The sequence below is a fragment of the Mustelus asterias genome, chromosome 20 (assembly GCF_964213995.1).
Source record: "Mustelus asterias chromosome 20, sMusAst1.hap1.1, whole genome shotgun sequence".
In the NCBI taxonomy this organism is placed as follows: Eukaryota; Metazoa; Chordata; class Chondrichthyes; order Carcharhiniformes; family Triakidae; genus Mustelus; species Mustelus asterias.
Window position 1 is genome coordinate 59,844,336 of NC_135820.1, and position 17,206 is coordinate 59,861,541.

The 17,206-nt window shown below is 44.9% G+C and overlaps 1 protein-coding gene across 2 annotated transcripts in view; it reads right to left on the reverse strand.

Moving 5' to 3' along the window:
* Positions 1 to 17,206, reverse strand: part of ptprt (protein tyrosine phosphatase receptor type T) — a 999,403-nt gene that overhangs the window by 118,921 nt on the left and 863,276 nt on the right. For both annotated transcript variants that reach the window (XM_078236146.1, XM_078236147.1), the window contains one exon: positions 15,091 to 15,278. In XM_078236146.1, coding sequence (XP_078092272.1) covers positions 15,091 to 15,278 — 188 coding nt within the window. The remainder of the gene's footprint in view (positions 1 to 15,090; positions 15,279 to 17,206) is intronic.

Genomic DNA, 17,206 nt, shown 5'->3' on the forward strand with positions numbered 1-17,206 from the left:
CTTAGACAGCACCTTTCAAACCCATGCCCACTTCTATCTAGAAGGACAAGAGCAGCAGATAAATGGGAACACCACCACCTGCAAGTTTCCCTCCAAGCTACTCACCATCCTGACTTGGAAATATATCGCTGTTCCTTTGCAGTCGCTGGGTCAAAATCCTGGAATTTCCTCCCTAATGGCATTGTGGGTCAACCCACAGACCATGGACTACAGCGATTCAAGAAGGCAGCTCATCACCACCTACTCAAGGGCAACTAGGGATGGGCAATAAATGCTTACCTAGCCAACTACGCCCATGCCCCACGAATGAATGCTGCACTGAGGAAGACTAACTCAACTGTAGGCAGCCACTGGATAAAAGCAAATTACTGCAGATGCTGGAATCTGAAACCAAAAGAGAAAATACTGGGAAATCTCAGCAGGTCTGGCAGCATCTGTAAGGAGAGAAAAGAACTGACGTTTTGAGTCCAGATGATCTTTTGTCCAAAGCTTTGACAGTCTTGTCCCTCCCTTAGCCATGTTTCAGTAATTGCTATAATATCCCAGCCAAATGCATAACCTTCTTTTATCATTACACCAGTCCGATTTGTCAGGGTTGAATTTCCTAACTGCTCCCAAATATGCCTGAAGTGCCATTTTTTCCAATTCTGTTGTGTTGAGCCACTGCGCACTTGAACACAATGTGAACATGAGGCAATCTCTCAAATTGCCCAAACCTCCTCAAGGTCAACTTCAGGGCTCCAAAAGAAATGTGTCATGATGAGAACTTAAGGACTGAAGAGCAAAGGAAATGTAAAAAGAAAACCATCCCAGCCTCATTGTGATCCATCTGTTGTGCATTGTACTCAGGCTAACATATGTAGGCGGCCATTATTGAACTAACTTTACTTACACCTTCCCAACAGAGAGGGCAGCAGAGTGGAGAATTCCTTGCAATATCCTGCAAGAGTGACGACTCCAAAAATAACATTGGCAATGATATGGTTTGAGGCATGAAAAGGCACTATATAAATGCAAGTACTTTCTTTACCATTAATTTTAAGCCTGTCCAGGTCACAAAGTGCTGTCCTCTGTCTCGACTGGAGGGCGATTTTGGCTGAGACTGGGACATATTTTAATTACTTCTTTAAATCGTTTATCTTTTAATCACAACAGATCTGCTCACTTAAAAAAAAATGAAATCAGAATATGACATAATTATACCGAGTTGCATTACGGTTCAATAAATTATTTTAATAGAGAAACTTAAGTAAATTAATTGGAAGTTCGCCTAATTTGACTTTAGTCAGGGACAGTTTCCTTCCATCACTTTAGCTTTCAGTTCTGGTGCTTGATCACTTATAATTCACAGTTTAATTTCTTAGAAATTATAAGAAAAGATTACATTTCAGACTCATTCTTTGCTCTGATGTTGATCATTGTCAGAGCGGCAAATTTCTGCAAACGGCTTCTTTTTAAGTGCCCGTGTCACAGAAATTTATTTCAGCTGATATAATTGTAGGAAGCTTGAGGACAAGAACAGGGAGGGCACTATTCTCATTAACACTTTAATATCCATATTTCATAACCACATATTATTAAACCTCTATATTTGTAGCTATTTTGAAATTTTCTCGCATCTCATCCAAAACAAAGATCATAGAATCCCGACAGTGCAGAAAGAGGCCATTCGGCCCATGGGGTCTGTACCGGGCACAATCCCACCCAGGCCCTATCCCCGTAACCCCACATATTTACCCTGCTAATACCCCTGACAGAAGGGGAAATTTAGCGTGGCCAATTAATCTAACCCACACATCTTTGGACTGTGGGAGGAACCTGGAGGAAACCCACGCAGACACGGGGAGGTACGGGCAGATCTTGGAAACTTGAAAATGCATTGAGAGCATGTGGATGTTTCACAGGTAATTTAGGTAGTGATGGATCATGCTGTACAATCATATTGACTAAAAATGTGCTGCAAACCTTCAGAGAAGAACTAAGGCAATTTACTGACCGTGTTGGGGGGCATTCTTTTCCAATTTTCCAATGTGGACTGCCTTGGCTTGAGACAATTCACATCTCTTTAACCTGTGATTATCCCTCTCTCCACTCACACTGTCTGTACCTGCAAAGACTTGGTGACCTGTAATGACTCGCATTCCAACCATTCTTCACATTCCAATCTGTAATTATTTTGCAATTGTGTCTTTGTCTCTATATGCCGCGCTTGTGAACCTACCTCTCCACTCATCTAATAAAGGAGCAGCACTCCGAAAGGTCGTGATTCCAAATAAATCTGTTGGACTTTAACCTGGTTTTGTGAGACTTCTTACTGTGCCAACCCCAGTCCAACGCCGGCACCTCCACATTATTTCTGAGATGTGCTTTCTCAAGGGCAATTAGGAAGAAGGCAATAAATCTTAATGTGCCACTATTAGCACTCTTTACAGCCATGAACACCACTATTTACAATCCCCTTGTCTTTTTGTCTATGACATCTTTGTCAATCTCTTCTATCTCCACCAACCTCTGGCTTACTATCCAGCTCTGCCCCCACCCCTGCACCCCCACCCCCTCTCCTCACCACAGCACTCTAAATCTCATCTTATTTTCTATTGTCTTCAGCTCTGACAAGGGGTCATCTAGACTCGAAACATTGGCTTTATTCTCTCTCTACAGAGGCTGTCAGACCTGCTGAGATTTTCCAACATTTTCTGTTTTTGTTTCAGATTCCAGCATCCGCAGTAATTTGCTTTTATCAGGGGGCAGTAAATGTTGGCCTAGCCCCCCCCTAGCCAGGGACGTCAACATCTCATGGAAGAATTAAAAAAAAGCACGAGGAAACCTATTTCTTTTCGTGCTTTTACATCTGGAAGATCAAGCTTTGGAATGTTTCTGTGATGCTGTGGTGGGTTGGGAAGTGGTGGGATTTGGGGGGCAGATCTGGCTAGATGTGATGAAGTTGCCATTCGGCTCTCAATGGACATGAGTACCCCAGTGGATGACAATGCAGTTGTTCAGAATTCACAACACTGGTCTCCTACTCTCCTGCGATGACTAAAATTTCAGTTTAAAATATTTTAAGTTTTGTCGGGGCTAGAATATCAAAATACTGTTCAGAGCAAAGGTACTCACAAAAAGGTTATATCCAACTCCATAACAAAAAAGACTTGTATTTGTAGAGAATCTTTAACATACTGAGTGTCTCAAGGTGCTTCATAGGAGTATGAACAAATAATATTGATCCTGAGTCACACCAGGAGATATTAGGGCAGAACACCAATAGTTTGATCAAAGACGTACATGCTAAAGAAGGAAAGAGAGTCCAAAGCTATGCAGATTAGGTTGATTGATTATGCTAAATTGCCCCTTAGTGTCAGGGTAAATGCTTGGGGTAACAGGGATAGGGCCTGGGTAAGATTGTTGTTGGTGCAGATTCGATGGAGCGTGGCTCAATAGTTAGCACTGCTGCCTCACAACGCCAGGGACCCAGGTTCAATTCCAGCCTCAGGTCACAGTCTGTGTGGAGTTTGCACTTTCTCCCTGTGTTTGCGTGGCTTTCCTCCGCATGCTCTGGTTTCCTCCCACAGTCCGAAGATGTATGGGTTAAGTTGATTGGCCATGCTAAATTGACCCTAGTGTCAGAGGGATTAGCAGAGTAAATGTGTGGGGTTACGAGATTGTGGTAGGTACAGACTCAATGGGCCGAATGGCCTCCTTCTAGGGAGGCACGGTAGCACAGTGGTTAGCACTGCTGCTGCACAGCACCAAGGACCTGGGTTCGATTCCCAGCTTGGGTCACTGTCTGCGTGGGTTTCCTCCTCTTAGCTGCGTGTTTCCCGCTGGTGGGAGGTGACGCATTGTTTGCTAGTGATGAGATTCTCTGGTCCCACCCCTGTCAATGGGAATTCCCATTGACATCACCTCATGCCGGAGGGACACCTGTGGGTGGGGGTGCACTGCTGAGGGGACCGGAGAATCCTGCCGGCGTAAACGGCCGGAGAATTCCGGCCAATGTCGCAGGAACGGGAAGAGAAACATTTGCAGGTGGTTTTTGACTATGATCATATAGATAAAAACGCAAGCAGGTGGAAGCTGTCACACCAAGCTGGACAAAGAAACAAAATGCTTTATGTTGGTGGCATGCAGTTAATCAAACCCAAAATGAGAAAACATCATCCCCCTTTCACTTAATCAATTCCCCCTCCACAATTAAATTGCAATTCTACATATACTAAAGATTGAAATTGTCCAATGGTTTACAGACTGCAAACTGGTTTCTACATTTCTTGTCTGACTTTGCAAATTTGAAGAATGCTGTCTGTGTTAGGGTTAGGTTTAGGGTTAGAGAGTGAAGAGCTTGAACATTTTGGGATGTGAAACTTGTGAGTCGTCACAAAAATGATCAATTATAAAGTCAATGGGAAAAGAAAATGATGTGTTCTGTAAAATAAGTTAAATGTATTTATTAGTGTCGCAAGTAGGCTTACATTAACACTGGAATGAAGTTACTGTGAAAATCCCCTAGTGGCCACACTCTGGCACCTGTTTGGATACACTGAGGGAGAATTTAGCATGGCCAATGCATCTAACCAGCACATCTTTTGGACTGTGGGAGGAAACTGGAGCACTCAGAGGAAACCCGCGCAGACACGGGGAGAACATGCAGGGCCCTATTTTACCATTTTGATTCTAAGCGCTGGGTGGACTAGAAACTTGGAGATCCGACTTTTAGACCTGTTCTCAGGCGTCCCCATACGCACTCTGCCTGAAAAAAATATCAGCAATTCCGAATTGCACCGCAGAAACCCGTGGGCGGGGCTTAACGCGCCCAAAATCCTACAGCTCCGATCGGTGCCTCCAACTGCGCATGCGCAGAAAAAAAAGATAGAATGCGGCTCCCTTGCCACATCACTCTCAGGCCGGATAATGCCTCCCCCCGGGTCCCTACAGGCATTGTCCCTTCTCCACAACATTACTGACCCCCTTATCCCCCACCCCCTCACCACCCAGGCCGATCAGGGGCCCCTCCCCCTTCCCCCTCGCTGATCTCAGGCAGAGTGGCAGCGGACCCCCCCACCCCCGCTGATCTCAGGCAGAGTGGCAGCGGACCCTCTCTCACCCCCGCTAATCTCAGAGAGAGTGACAGCAGAACCCCCTTCCCCCCCATTGATCTCAGGCAGAGTGGCAGCGGACCCCCCATTCCCCCCCACTGATCTCAGGCAAAGTGGAAGCGGACCCCCCTTTCCCCCCACCGATCTCAAGCAGAGAGGTGCCAGACACTCGGCACCTACCTCCACTCTAACTGGAGCACCTGAATTGGACTTTTGTGGAGACTGTCTGTTTCACGCCGGTTCTGGATGGGTGAACAAGGTGGTAAAAGGGGAAGTGTTGGCAAGGTTGGGCGCGCAGCCCATTAAGTCAATTTAAATGCATGCAAATGCATTTAAATTGTCATCACGCCCATCTCGGGCGCGGTCCCGATCACGGCCATTTTCAGGCCTTGGTAAAGGGGGAACCGCCGTGGAGGCGGGCGCAGATTGCGCTACTTGCCTCAGACCCGACTTTGCCAAGTTTCCGTGCCCAAAAACAGGTATAACGCGATGGCAAAATCGGGCCCCTGAACTCTGCACAGACAGTGACCCAAGCTGGGAATTGAACCCAGGTCCCTGGCGCTGTGAAACAACCAGGCTAACCACTGTGCCACCCTAATAAGCTGCCGATGTGTTACCGTTCATTTACCCAAAGATGAATTTGATCCCTTTTATTCTGACCAGCTAAATATATTTGGTAGTTCGCATGCATTAAGGAATGGGCCCACACAGATTAATCAAATGGACAGCTCAGGATGGGCAATATTTGCTGACCTTGCAAGTGACACATGTCCCAAGGAGAATTTCTTTTTAAAAGTCGCCGATTTGAATTGTGGGTATGAGTTGCAGAGTTGACTAATTTAAGTTTATTTTCATTTATATGTTAAACTGCGATAATAAGTGATTCCTCAAGTTCATTGTCACAAAAGAAACACTTCAATAGAAGCAGATCTTTAAAATAAAAACCAAATGATAATGTGGGGATTTGTCTTCTTCCATTTTGAAGGGAATGGGTATTAAAGGATAAATTCACTAATCCTGCTCCTTCAGCAGGGAGTTGAGCTCAAAGGGAGAACGAGTTGAAGAATCAGTGTTGCAGAGCTGCGGTCCAATCTTTGACCTGACTCGGGAGCCTAGGAAAACTGAGTTGGTGAATGAATGCTCATGTTTAGTGCATATAAATCAGACAATATGGATTTGAGTGATATCATGAATATTTTAGTCAGCTGCCTGTAAACTTTAATACAAATGCGACTGGGAAAGGAAAGATAAGAAGCTGGTTCGGCATTGTCATTGCTGACTGACTGACCTCTTTCGGAGAGATTGAAGTTATTTGTTTTGGTATTGGATGAGATGTATGAGATCTATGTGATGAGAAGGCATGCTTCATCTCTTAAAGGAAACATCTGGCCTATCTGTCATTTTCTATTTTTGTCTTTCTCGGTGGCTTGGATCTTTAAAGGAAAAAGCACAGTGGTTTACATACATTTGTAACACGATTTGCAGGAGAACTTTTTTTTCGATATAATGAATTTGTTGACACAATTCAGCACATGCGTACAGAGGTTTAACTTGCTTCATGATCAAGCTGGTTCCAGCAGGAGGAAGGAAATGCTGAGCATGGACACACACAAGCTATCCTTCCTTCTCCGGGGTATGCATTGCTCGGGTCACTTGTGCGACAGTGACCAGCCGAGTGATATCCTGTGCATTCCCTGTTCCTCAGTTTCCCACTGCATATACTTCATTGAAGGGGAATTGTCTTCTTCAATGAAATCAAACGTTCTTATCACCTTGGCACAGAAGGAGAGCTGCGCTTCATTTCTCTCATGCTGTGCATGTGTGGCTCATTAAGAAAGCAAAGAAGAACAAAGAACAAAGAGCAATACAGGACCAGGCCCTTCAGTCCACCAAGCCTGCGCCGATACGCGGTTTCTATCCCTCTGTTCACCTTGAACGTTGCTAACGTGCCTGCTTCCATCACCTCAACTGGCAGTGCATTCCAGGCACCCACCACCCTCTGTGTGAAAAACTTTCTCCCCTAAACGTCTCCCCTAAATTTACCACCTCTCACCTTAAACCTGTGCCCTCTTGCAGTTCACCCTTCCACCCTGGGAAAAAGCCTCTGACTGACCACCCTATCTATGCCTCTCATAATTGTGTAACATTGAACCCATAGAATCCCTACAGTGCAGAAGGAGGCCATTCGGCCCATCGAGTCTGCACCGACCACATGCCCACCCAGGCCCTATCTCCATAACCCCATGTAGTTACCCTATTAGTCCCCCTGACCTAAGGGGAAATTTGGCATGGCCAATCCACCTAACCTGCATATCTTTGGACTGTGGGAGTAAACCGGAGCACCCGGAGGAAACCCACGCAGATACGGGGAGAAAATGCAAATTCCACACAGACAGTGACTTAAGCCTGGAATTGAACCCGGATCCCTGGTGCTGAGGCAGGGTTGTAGGCAAGGTTGCTTTGTCCTGAATGGTGCTGAGCTTCTTTGTTGTTGGTTGGAGCCACACTTCCATCAGGTCGCTCCTCAGCCTGTTTTTCCAGTGAAATCAATCCAAGTTTATCCAACCTCTCATCATACCTAAAACCCTCCAGGCCTCCAGACCAGGCAACATCCTGGTGAACCTTTTTTGGCACCCTCTCAAAAGCATCCATGTCCTTCTGATAGTGTGGCAACCAGAACTGCACGCAATATTCCAAATGCGGCCTAACTAAAGTTTGATACAGCTGTAACATAATTTGCCAACTTTTATACTCGATGCTCCGGCCAAGGAAGGCAAGCATGCTGTATGCCTTCTTGACCATCTTATCGACCTGTGTTGCCACTTTCAGCAGTCCATGAACCTGTACACCCAGATCCCAATCAAGGTACAGATTTTCTAATGATCCAGAAAGCAAATGTGATGCCCCCTACTGTGATTAAAGCATACGGAGCAAATGTTCTCAGGTTCAATTTCTGGTGGGCATTGAGTTAGCTGATCTCTGCAGTTGGAACACAATCAGCTCCTGTTCCCTTGAATGAGGGGGGTTTAGTTGATGATCTCTACCCGTTGTTGGAAGCATGGGTGGACTTTGAACTCAAACAGAATGGGGCTTTATTAAGGGACATGCTACCCGGCCAAATGTTCCTTGTCATTCTTTGTTCAAGCTTTAACACAAACAATGAGTAATGTCTTAATTTATTTTTTCACGGGATGTGGCAAGGCCAGCATTTATTGCCCATTCCTAATTGTCCTTGTGAAGATGATGGTGAGCTGGCCTTTTGTACCGCTTCAGTCCAGATGGTGTACACCCACAGTGCTGTGGTGGGAACTTCAGGATTTTGATCCAGTGACCATGAAGGAACAACAATATAAGTTCCAAGACAGGACAGTGAACGGGAGGAGACCTTGTAGCTGGTAATGGCTCTATGCTGCCCCTGTTCTTCTAGGTGGGAATGGCCATGCAAGGTTGGAAGTTGTATGGGGTTTGGAAGGTGCTGCCAAAGGAGCCTTGGCAAATTGCTGCAGTGCATCTTGTAGATTGTACAAACTGAAGCCACTTGTGTGCTGGTGGTGGAGAGAATGAATGGTGAAGGTGGTGAGTGGGATGTCAATTAAGCAGATTGCTTTATTCTGGATGGTCCAAGCTTGGTGTCATTGTTGGAGGAAAGTGGACAGTGTTTCATCATTCTCTTGACTTACGCCTTCCAGATGGTGGACATGCTTTGGGGGCGGGGGGGGGGGGGGGGTCAGGGAGTCAGCTATCCACTGCAGAATTCCAACATCTGACCCACTCTTGTAATTACATTCTTTATGTTGCAGGTCTAGTTAACCTTCTGGGTTAATGATGACCGCCAGGGCGTTTCAATGATGGTGGGCGATGAAGTGATGAACCATTGGACATCAAGTGAGGACGGGTTAGATTCTCTCTTCTTGGAGATGGTCATTTCCTGACACTTGTGTGGCACTGAATTAACTTGTCACTCATCAGTCTTGCTACTCGAGGGCATGGACTGCTTCATCATCTGATGAGTTACGAATGATACTGAACATTGTGCAATTATGGACGATTATCGCCACTTCTAATCTTATGATGGACGTTAGGTCATTGGTGAAGCAGCTGAAATGTTTGGGCCTGGGGCACTGCCCTGAGGAAGTCCGACAGCAATGCTTTGGGGCTAAGGTGATTGGTCTCTAACAACTATCATTATATGTGCTTGTTTAGTTAGTGGAGAGCTCCTACTGGCTTCAATTTTACTATGGCCCCTTGATGCCACTCTGCATCAAACATAATGTTAAGGCAGTCACTCCCACTTCACTTCTAGAATTCAGGCCTTTAGTTCATATTTGGCAAAGCCTCACCTCCTAACTCCCCAAAGCCTATCCACATCTACAAAGCATAAGTGAGGAGTGTGAGGGAATGCTCCTCACTTGCCTGGATGAGTGTGGCTCCAGCCAATGACACTCAAGAAGCTCAGCATCATTCATAAGAACATAAGAACATAAGAAATAGGAGCAGGAGTAGGCCATCTAGCCCCTTGAGCCTGCCCCGCCATTCAACAAGATCATGGCTGATCTGAAGTGAATCAGTTCCACTTACCCGCCTGCTCCCCATAACTCCTTAAGGATATTCAGGACAAAGCAACCTTGCCCATATGCCATGAAAGAATAAAGAAAAAGGTCTGTGTGACAGCTCTCCCAAATATGGAAGAAGGCCTCACATGATGGTGAGCAGTACAGCTTCAACTGGGCTAGGTGTCCCTTCATCACTTCAACTTCCTACATCAATACCAGTGGTCCAGCTTTATTCTCATTGAGTTTTGCTCACAGTTTGACACAATCTATTGGCTTGCTAGCCTATTTCATAGCGCAGCCAAAGGTCAACCACATTGCTGCAGACTGGGTTAGGTCAACAGGTTTAAAGCTTATTTATTAGGCACAAGTAGGCTTACATTAACACTGCAATGAAGTGACTGAAAATCCCCTAGTCGCCACATTCCGGCGCCTGTTCCGGTCGGTACACTGAGGGAGAATTTAGCATGGCCAATGCACCTAACTTGCACATGTTTTGGAGTGTGGGAGGAAATCAGAGCACCCGGAGGAAACCCACGCAGACACAGGGAGAACGTGCAGACTCCACACAGACAGTGACCCAAGCCGGGAATCGAAGCTGGGTCCCTGGCGCACTAATGTGCTACTGTGCTGCCTTTAAACAAACCAGATGAGTCTTATTTTTCAGCAATCCAATGATCTCAGTAATCATCACCAGCTCATTTGTTTCAGAGTTACTTGGTCAAATATAGAGTCCACCAGCTGTCATGGTGGAACTCATATCTCTGGACCATGGGTCCAGTAACTTTAGCAATATGTTACTGTTCACACCACGACTGGCAGTGGTAAAATTACTTTAGGAGTTCATGATTAGCCTCCTCAATATGCATCTTTCATACACTGCATGTTCAGAGTTTTTTTTGTCCCAAAGGAGTCATTTGAAATGAGAATGATAGATAAGTTTTGGTACTTTCATCAACTGTAACCTAAGACAGAGAGCTACTTTACAACGACAAGCCTATCATGTAAGAACAGAATACAATCACAATAATTTAGAATCACTTTTGGATTGTGTAAAGTGTACATATAAAGTCATTATCTGTGTCACCCTGCTTTATTTTCAAGAGATAATATTGAAGAGAATAAAGAAAGGATCACTGTTACTGAGCCGAATCTAAGTTGCTGCGTAGCAACAGTTTCTGTTGCTATGCAGGGTCACACATAAAAACCAATACTCAAAATGTTTGACAGCGTTTTCTCTGGTGTGCAATTTTAGTTTGAAGCCACAGAGGAAAATTGCTCACAGCTATCAGACAATACTGATTCTTAGAACTGGGGATGTTATTCAGTCAAATGAAGAAAAAAAAATGCAGGATCTGGCTATTGTTTCATTAAAATCTTGTGACTGGGAGAGATATTTTGTATTGTTCTTAAAGTCAACTTAATTCCTCATTATCAATGATTGGGACTGTAACATTTAACCTGGGCAGCCAAAAACAGAATGAAAGGATTGATTCATTTGTCAACGAATGATACGCTTAGCCGAAAATGAAGAGTATGAAACACGAAAGGATGACCAGATCAGAGAAAGAATCATTAGTGGTGTTTTAGAGGAGAATTTCTCTGACTGCTTACAATCGCGGGAAGATTTAAGTTGAAACAACTTAACTGGCCAGAGAGGCCAAAGACCGAAGGCTTTTGTCAGAGATGTGAAGGAAATTTCCCAGGAAAGCCTGATTAAGTTGTTCAATTTGTGGGTTGTAAAACTTCAAATTTTAGCAAGGCAGCATTCAGGGAAATTCTTGAAAAGGCGGCAACTGCTATTTTCCAATGTCCCCACTGTGGTGAGAAGAATGCCCCACCCGAATTGTGCTATCCCATGGATGTGGCAAGTTAGGTCATTTTAAAGTGATCTGTTACTGCAGGATACCTGTATTTACCAGACAGGAGAAACCTGCAAATGGAACCTCTATCCAAGGAATTCAAGACCTCAGCAACCAGGAAAACACCTTCCGAGGAGAAATATAGGGAAGGAAAACCAGTAGTGGAGTTCTGACATGGGCGTAAGTGGGCATCTGGCCAAATTAAAACTAGACACAGGAGTTGGATTTCAGTAGTCACTCCAGATCCATTCCCTTGCTCCTGACTCTATCCCTCCCTGTGGCTAATGCTTGAGCTCAAACCAGTCTGATCTCAACTTTGGTTTCATATTTGACCATGAGTTTCTGACCACATATTTGCACCATCACCAAGACCACCTACTTCTTATCTCTGGTACATCACCCAGTTTTGCTCCTGTCTCAGCTGATCTACTGCCAAAACCATCTTTCCTGCCTTTGTTACCTTTAGACTTGACTCTTCCAGTCACTCCTGGCTGCCCTCCCACATTCCAACTCCCATATACTTGAGCTAATTTAAAACACTGCTGCCCACGTCCTAACTTGCACCAGGTTCCTTTCACCTCTCACTGCGTGTGCTCACTGACCTACACTGGCTCCCGGACAAGAAAGGTCTTGATTTAAAAATTTGGACCTTTGTTTTCAAATTCCTCCATGGCCTGTCCCCTCCCTATTGTTGTAATCTCCGCCTGTCTCACAACCCTCTGAAGTATCTGTGCTCCATTAATTCTGGCCTCTTTAGCATCTCCTGATTTTAATTGCTCCATCATTGGTGGTCACGCTTTCAGTGGTCAGGACCCCAAAGCTCTGGAGTCCCCTGCCTACTCCCCACCTCTCCAGCTCACTTTCCTCTTTGAAACCTACCTCTCTGGTTAAGCTTTGGTTCATTGCTGGGCGAAATCTTCTGGCCATTCACTCTGGCCGGGTTTTCCGGTCCCGCTGCAGTGAACGGAGATTTGGCTGGGTGCCAAATTCTCGCTTGCAGCGGCAGTGAGGTGTGAACAGCCAGTAAGATCATGCCCGGTGTCTTGTTCTGTGGCTCTGAGTCATATCTTGGTTTATAATGCTCCTGTGAAACCCCTTGGGATATTGTATTACATTAAAAGTGCTACATAAATGCAACTGTTGTTGTTGACTGTGATCTTTCATTGCTGCTAAGGGAGTGGCGGTCATCATTTACACCACAGAATCAGGCATTTATTTTTTCTAAAAAAAAACATACTTCACCTACAAAGAGTCTTTTCTAGATATTAATGGACAGCCTTCTAGTTACAGAGTGCAGGCGGGAGGCTTTGTTTTGCAGAATCACATATTACAAATTTAGCTGCACACGATGCAGGATTGAAAAAACATCTGCAGTGTGTCACAAACTTTGCAGTATTTGCTCCCAGCAGGTGAGGTTCCTCACCAGCAGAGTGAAGTTAGAAAATCTCCCCGTAAATCTCTGCTTCTAAAATTATCAAGGCAGTGTGTTGGCAATCACTAATGCGCTGCCCTGCTGATTCCCAATCTTGGCTGTGCCACGTTGTCCTGACAAATATTCAGGAGACGCGGCAGTCATTGCGTAAATTGATTTGTTCTATACTTCCATCAGGGATCTGTGTTTGAAGGGAGTGTGAACTGAAGGCAGGGATGCAACACTGCGGTGCCAATTCTCACAATCCCAGCAAACAGAGCTTCCTGTTGGGACACTGTGTGAATCAATTTACCCGTGCATAACAGATAGCTCTGAGTGAGTTTGCAAGATAACAGCGTATTCGTTTCTCCGCATTCATTTATAAATTATGAGCGCATGTCGAGTCATTTTTTTTATCTGAAATGCATGCGTTTGAATTTTTCACCTGGCGGGTGCGAAACAAGCGTGAAATGCGCCTCTGGCCGTCATCTGCCCCAGAACTCAACTTCACGCTGGCTGTGCAATTTAACGGGCAACCGGTGTGAAATGTGTGCAGGGAAAGGCTCAGCGTTGCCAGGGAGGGTGGGAACAGGGTGGGCACGGGAAAAGGGAGGACGTGAGCTGGTACTTCTTATGTGCTCCCTCAAGGGGGTCAGACAATGTGGAGGTGTCTCAGGGAGCTGCAGACCTGTAAAACACAAAGTTGCGCTGCAGAGATTGTGCAAGGAGTGTCTAAACAGCACCACCAATCGCAAACCTCAGTCCCCAGACAACCTTTAAAATTTTATTTCAGCCTGGAGGCAGTGGTGTAGTGGTATTGTCATCGGACTAGTAATCCAGAGATCCAGGACAAGATCCAGGGACCCGGGATCAAATCCCACCACGGCAGGTGGTTAAAATGGAATTCAATTTTTAAAAAAAAAATCTGAAATTGAAAGTCGACTGATGACTATGAAACCATTGTGGTAAAAGTGGTGGATTCTTAAAAATGCCCTCCGAAATGGAGGGCAGTTAGGGATGGGTAATAAATGCTGGCCGAGACAGTGTCACCCACATCTCCTGAGCAAATAAATAAAAATCCCACCCTGGAATGAAGTTGAAGCTCGTAAAGGCCGTCAGGCCAATTGGCCAACTGTAATAGTAGATGGACCACATCTAATTGCTTCCAATTGGCCCCTTAATGGGCTAAATTGCCTGCTTGATTGTCAGCATGTGCTCTTCCGACTCACGTGCTTGCATGTTCGATATCTTCTTACGTGATTTCACATGCTTCCAGTTCGAGCATGTTCCTGCCTGAGCAACATAAAGTTTCGGCCTAGGAATATATTTTACTACCTGCAAAATACCATGAGTTTTTTGAACGTATATAACAAGGAAAGGTCCAACATTTTATATACCACGTTCAACAGTCACTGATCTCAGATAATGCACTTTAAGATCTTGTAGCATACATTTTGTAAACTATCCGGTAGAAAGGCTTGTGTTTTTAGTTTAATTGCAGTGCCACTGTACATTATATTATATTTAACCTGGTGTTAAACTTCTTACATTATATTGTGGTCATGCACAGACTCAAATATTATTGCATTGTCAGCTTTGATTATAATATCCAACTCAACAGTAGTATCTGGAACCCACAAATTACTGTTGATGATATGTCCCTTTCAAACATTGTCATACAAGTATGTCTGGCAATACTGGCAATAATAATTTCTAGGGTCCTGTCCGTAGTTAATGATATTCAAGGCAATTAATGTGACGGTGGATCACCAACAGAATCCTAAAACTGAACTGACACAAATTGAATCAGCCATCGAGAAGTTCGAGTCTTTGTTTTCCAGCTGTGCGGTGTGATTTCATGCATGTCTTGACACAATCCCAACACAGAAAAGCCAATTTTGAGCATCGACACATAGGGCCACTGCGACAAAAATGGGACAAAACTCGATTTACCCTGGTTATCTCATTTTACCTTCATTGCCATAGTTTTCCTCACAAGCAAAACGGAATCAGTATCCTTTAACATGTTCACCTTAAATTTCTCTTTCCCCTGTCTTGGAGGTACCGACTCCATCCGCTCTGTAATTTTAGGACTATTCATTTTAAGAGAGAATCCTTTGTTCCGAGCAGAATACCTAAAGTGTGTTTTGAGAATATAACATTGGAGTTACCTCATACTCTTCTTTGAAGCCATAGCCCTTGCCACATTTCATCTGTGTGATGTGCTGCAGTAAGTCTGCCACTCTTATCGCAGGTTGAAGATGTCCGGTTTGATATGACATTTCAACAGGTTCACAGTTTCTGTAGGAATGAGTTTGAACAACTCTAGTTGGCTGACTGATATCCTCCTGGTTGTTGTCTGTATTTAGAAAACATAAAGTAATCAGAAACCATTGTCCTTTCAACAATCTGCCGCAGTTCTGCCCAAAGTGCTAATACAAGCACCCACTTACCTGTTGCAAAAACGATAAGTCTGGTTCTCCATAAGTGAATTTTATTTTGTGCAACCCTTTATATATATTTTCTGGCAAAACTTTAAGAAGTTTAGACTAAAAATATGTGAATGAGAAAGAAAAGGAAAAAATATGGAGAAAGAAATTAAACTATAGTGTCCAAAAGGGAGATGATAATATTGAGAAGCCATTTTTCAATCAACTTTTTAATTGTTAAGAGTGCTCAACATTAAGATTAAAGGGGTGGCACAGTGGTTAGCACCGCTGCCTCACAGCGCCAGGGACCCGGGTTCAATTCCGGCCTCGGGTCACTGTCCGTGTGGAGTTTGCACATTCTCCCCATGTCTGCGTGGGTTTCCTCCGGGTGCTCCGGTTTCCTCCCACAGTCCAAAGATGTGCGGGTTAGGTTGATTGGCCATGCTAAATTGACCCTAGTGTCAGGGAGATTAGTAGGGTAAATATGTGGGGTTATGGGAATAGAGCCTGAGTGGGATTGGGGTCAGAGAGTGACCTGAGGCTGGAATTGAACCCGGGTCCCTGGCGCTGTGAGGCAGCAGTTTTAACCACTTTGCCGCTAGGTACAAATGCTAATGGTGGAATGATAAAAATCTGGAATGTGCAAGAGGTCAGAATTTACAGCCCTTTCTATTTTTCGTGCAGATTTCCAACAATGGCTGCTTTTCCACTTTCATGTTTCCTGATATTTCCAACACCACAAAACAAATAAAAATGCTGGGTGCAGTACTTACGCTGAGGCACTAGAAGTCACTATCACTTAACAAACCTTTCTAAGAATGTCAGTGCTACACCAATTTTCATTCCATCCAATTACCCTTTGAATAAGGGTGCACTTAGACTGCAGGATAGGAGTTCTTCCTCTGTGCTTATGAGCAATGCTGAGGCAAATGAATGGAAAATCACAAGCTGAGTGCAGGAACTAAATTCCTACCCTGACAATGCAGGTCAGGCAGCATCTGTGGAGAGAAGCAGAGTGAATGATACCGAACTGAAATGCTGGGCGGGAATTTCCGATCTCGATAGAGCGAGATCGGAAATTCCCGTCCGAGGTCAGCGGAGATTTCCGTTGTCGGACCTTTACCCGCTCCGATTCTGTAGCGGGCCATTAACTCCGTCTCTCTCTTCACAAACGTTGCCTGACCTGCTGAGTATTCCTGGCCTTTTCTGTGTATATTTCCGATTTTCATCATTTGCAGTATCTTGCTTTTGTTTCCACCTTACAAGTTTAGCATCTGTTGAAATCTCGGAGTGTCACCGCTGGGCGGGTGGGGTCACTTAACTTGGCATGACGTCAAAAATTAGTTTAAAGTTTATTTCTTATTAGTCACAAGTAAGGCTGACATTAACACTGCAATGAGGTTACTGTGAAAATCCCCTAGTTGCCACACTCCGGCACCTGTTTGGATACACTGAGGGAGAATTTAGCATGGCCAATGCACCCAACCAGCACATCTTTCGGACTGTGGGAGGAAACGGGAGGAAACCCATGCAGACACGGGGAGAATGTGCAAACTCCACACAGACAGTGACCCAAGCCACGAATCGAACCCGGGTCCCTGGCGCTGTGAGGCAGCAGTGCTAACCACTGTGCTACCGTGCCGCCTCTGAGGGATTTTGTTTCTTTTCCAGCTGCTCCGTTTCTGTGGCCGAGGCGGCTGAGGGGAGGCTGTTTGCTAACAGCAGGATGAACTGTAGGAATTCTGTACTCAGGACTTCAAAGGCGGATTGAGCTTCCTCACGAAGAATGTCGGGAAGCCCTTTTTCCCACATTTGCATGTCATGCACGCTCATTAAAAGGCACCTCACTGGAATGAAA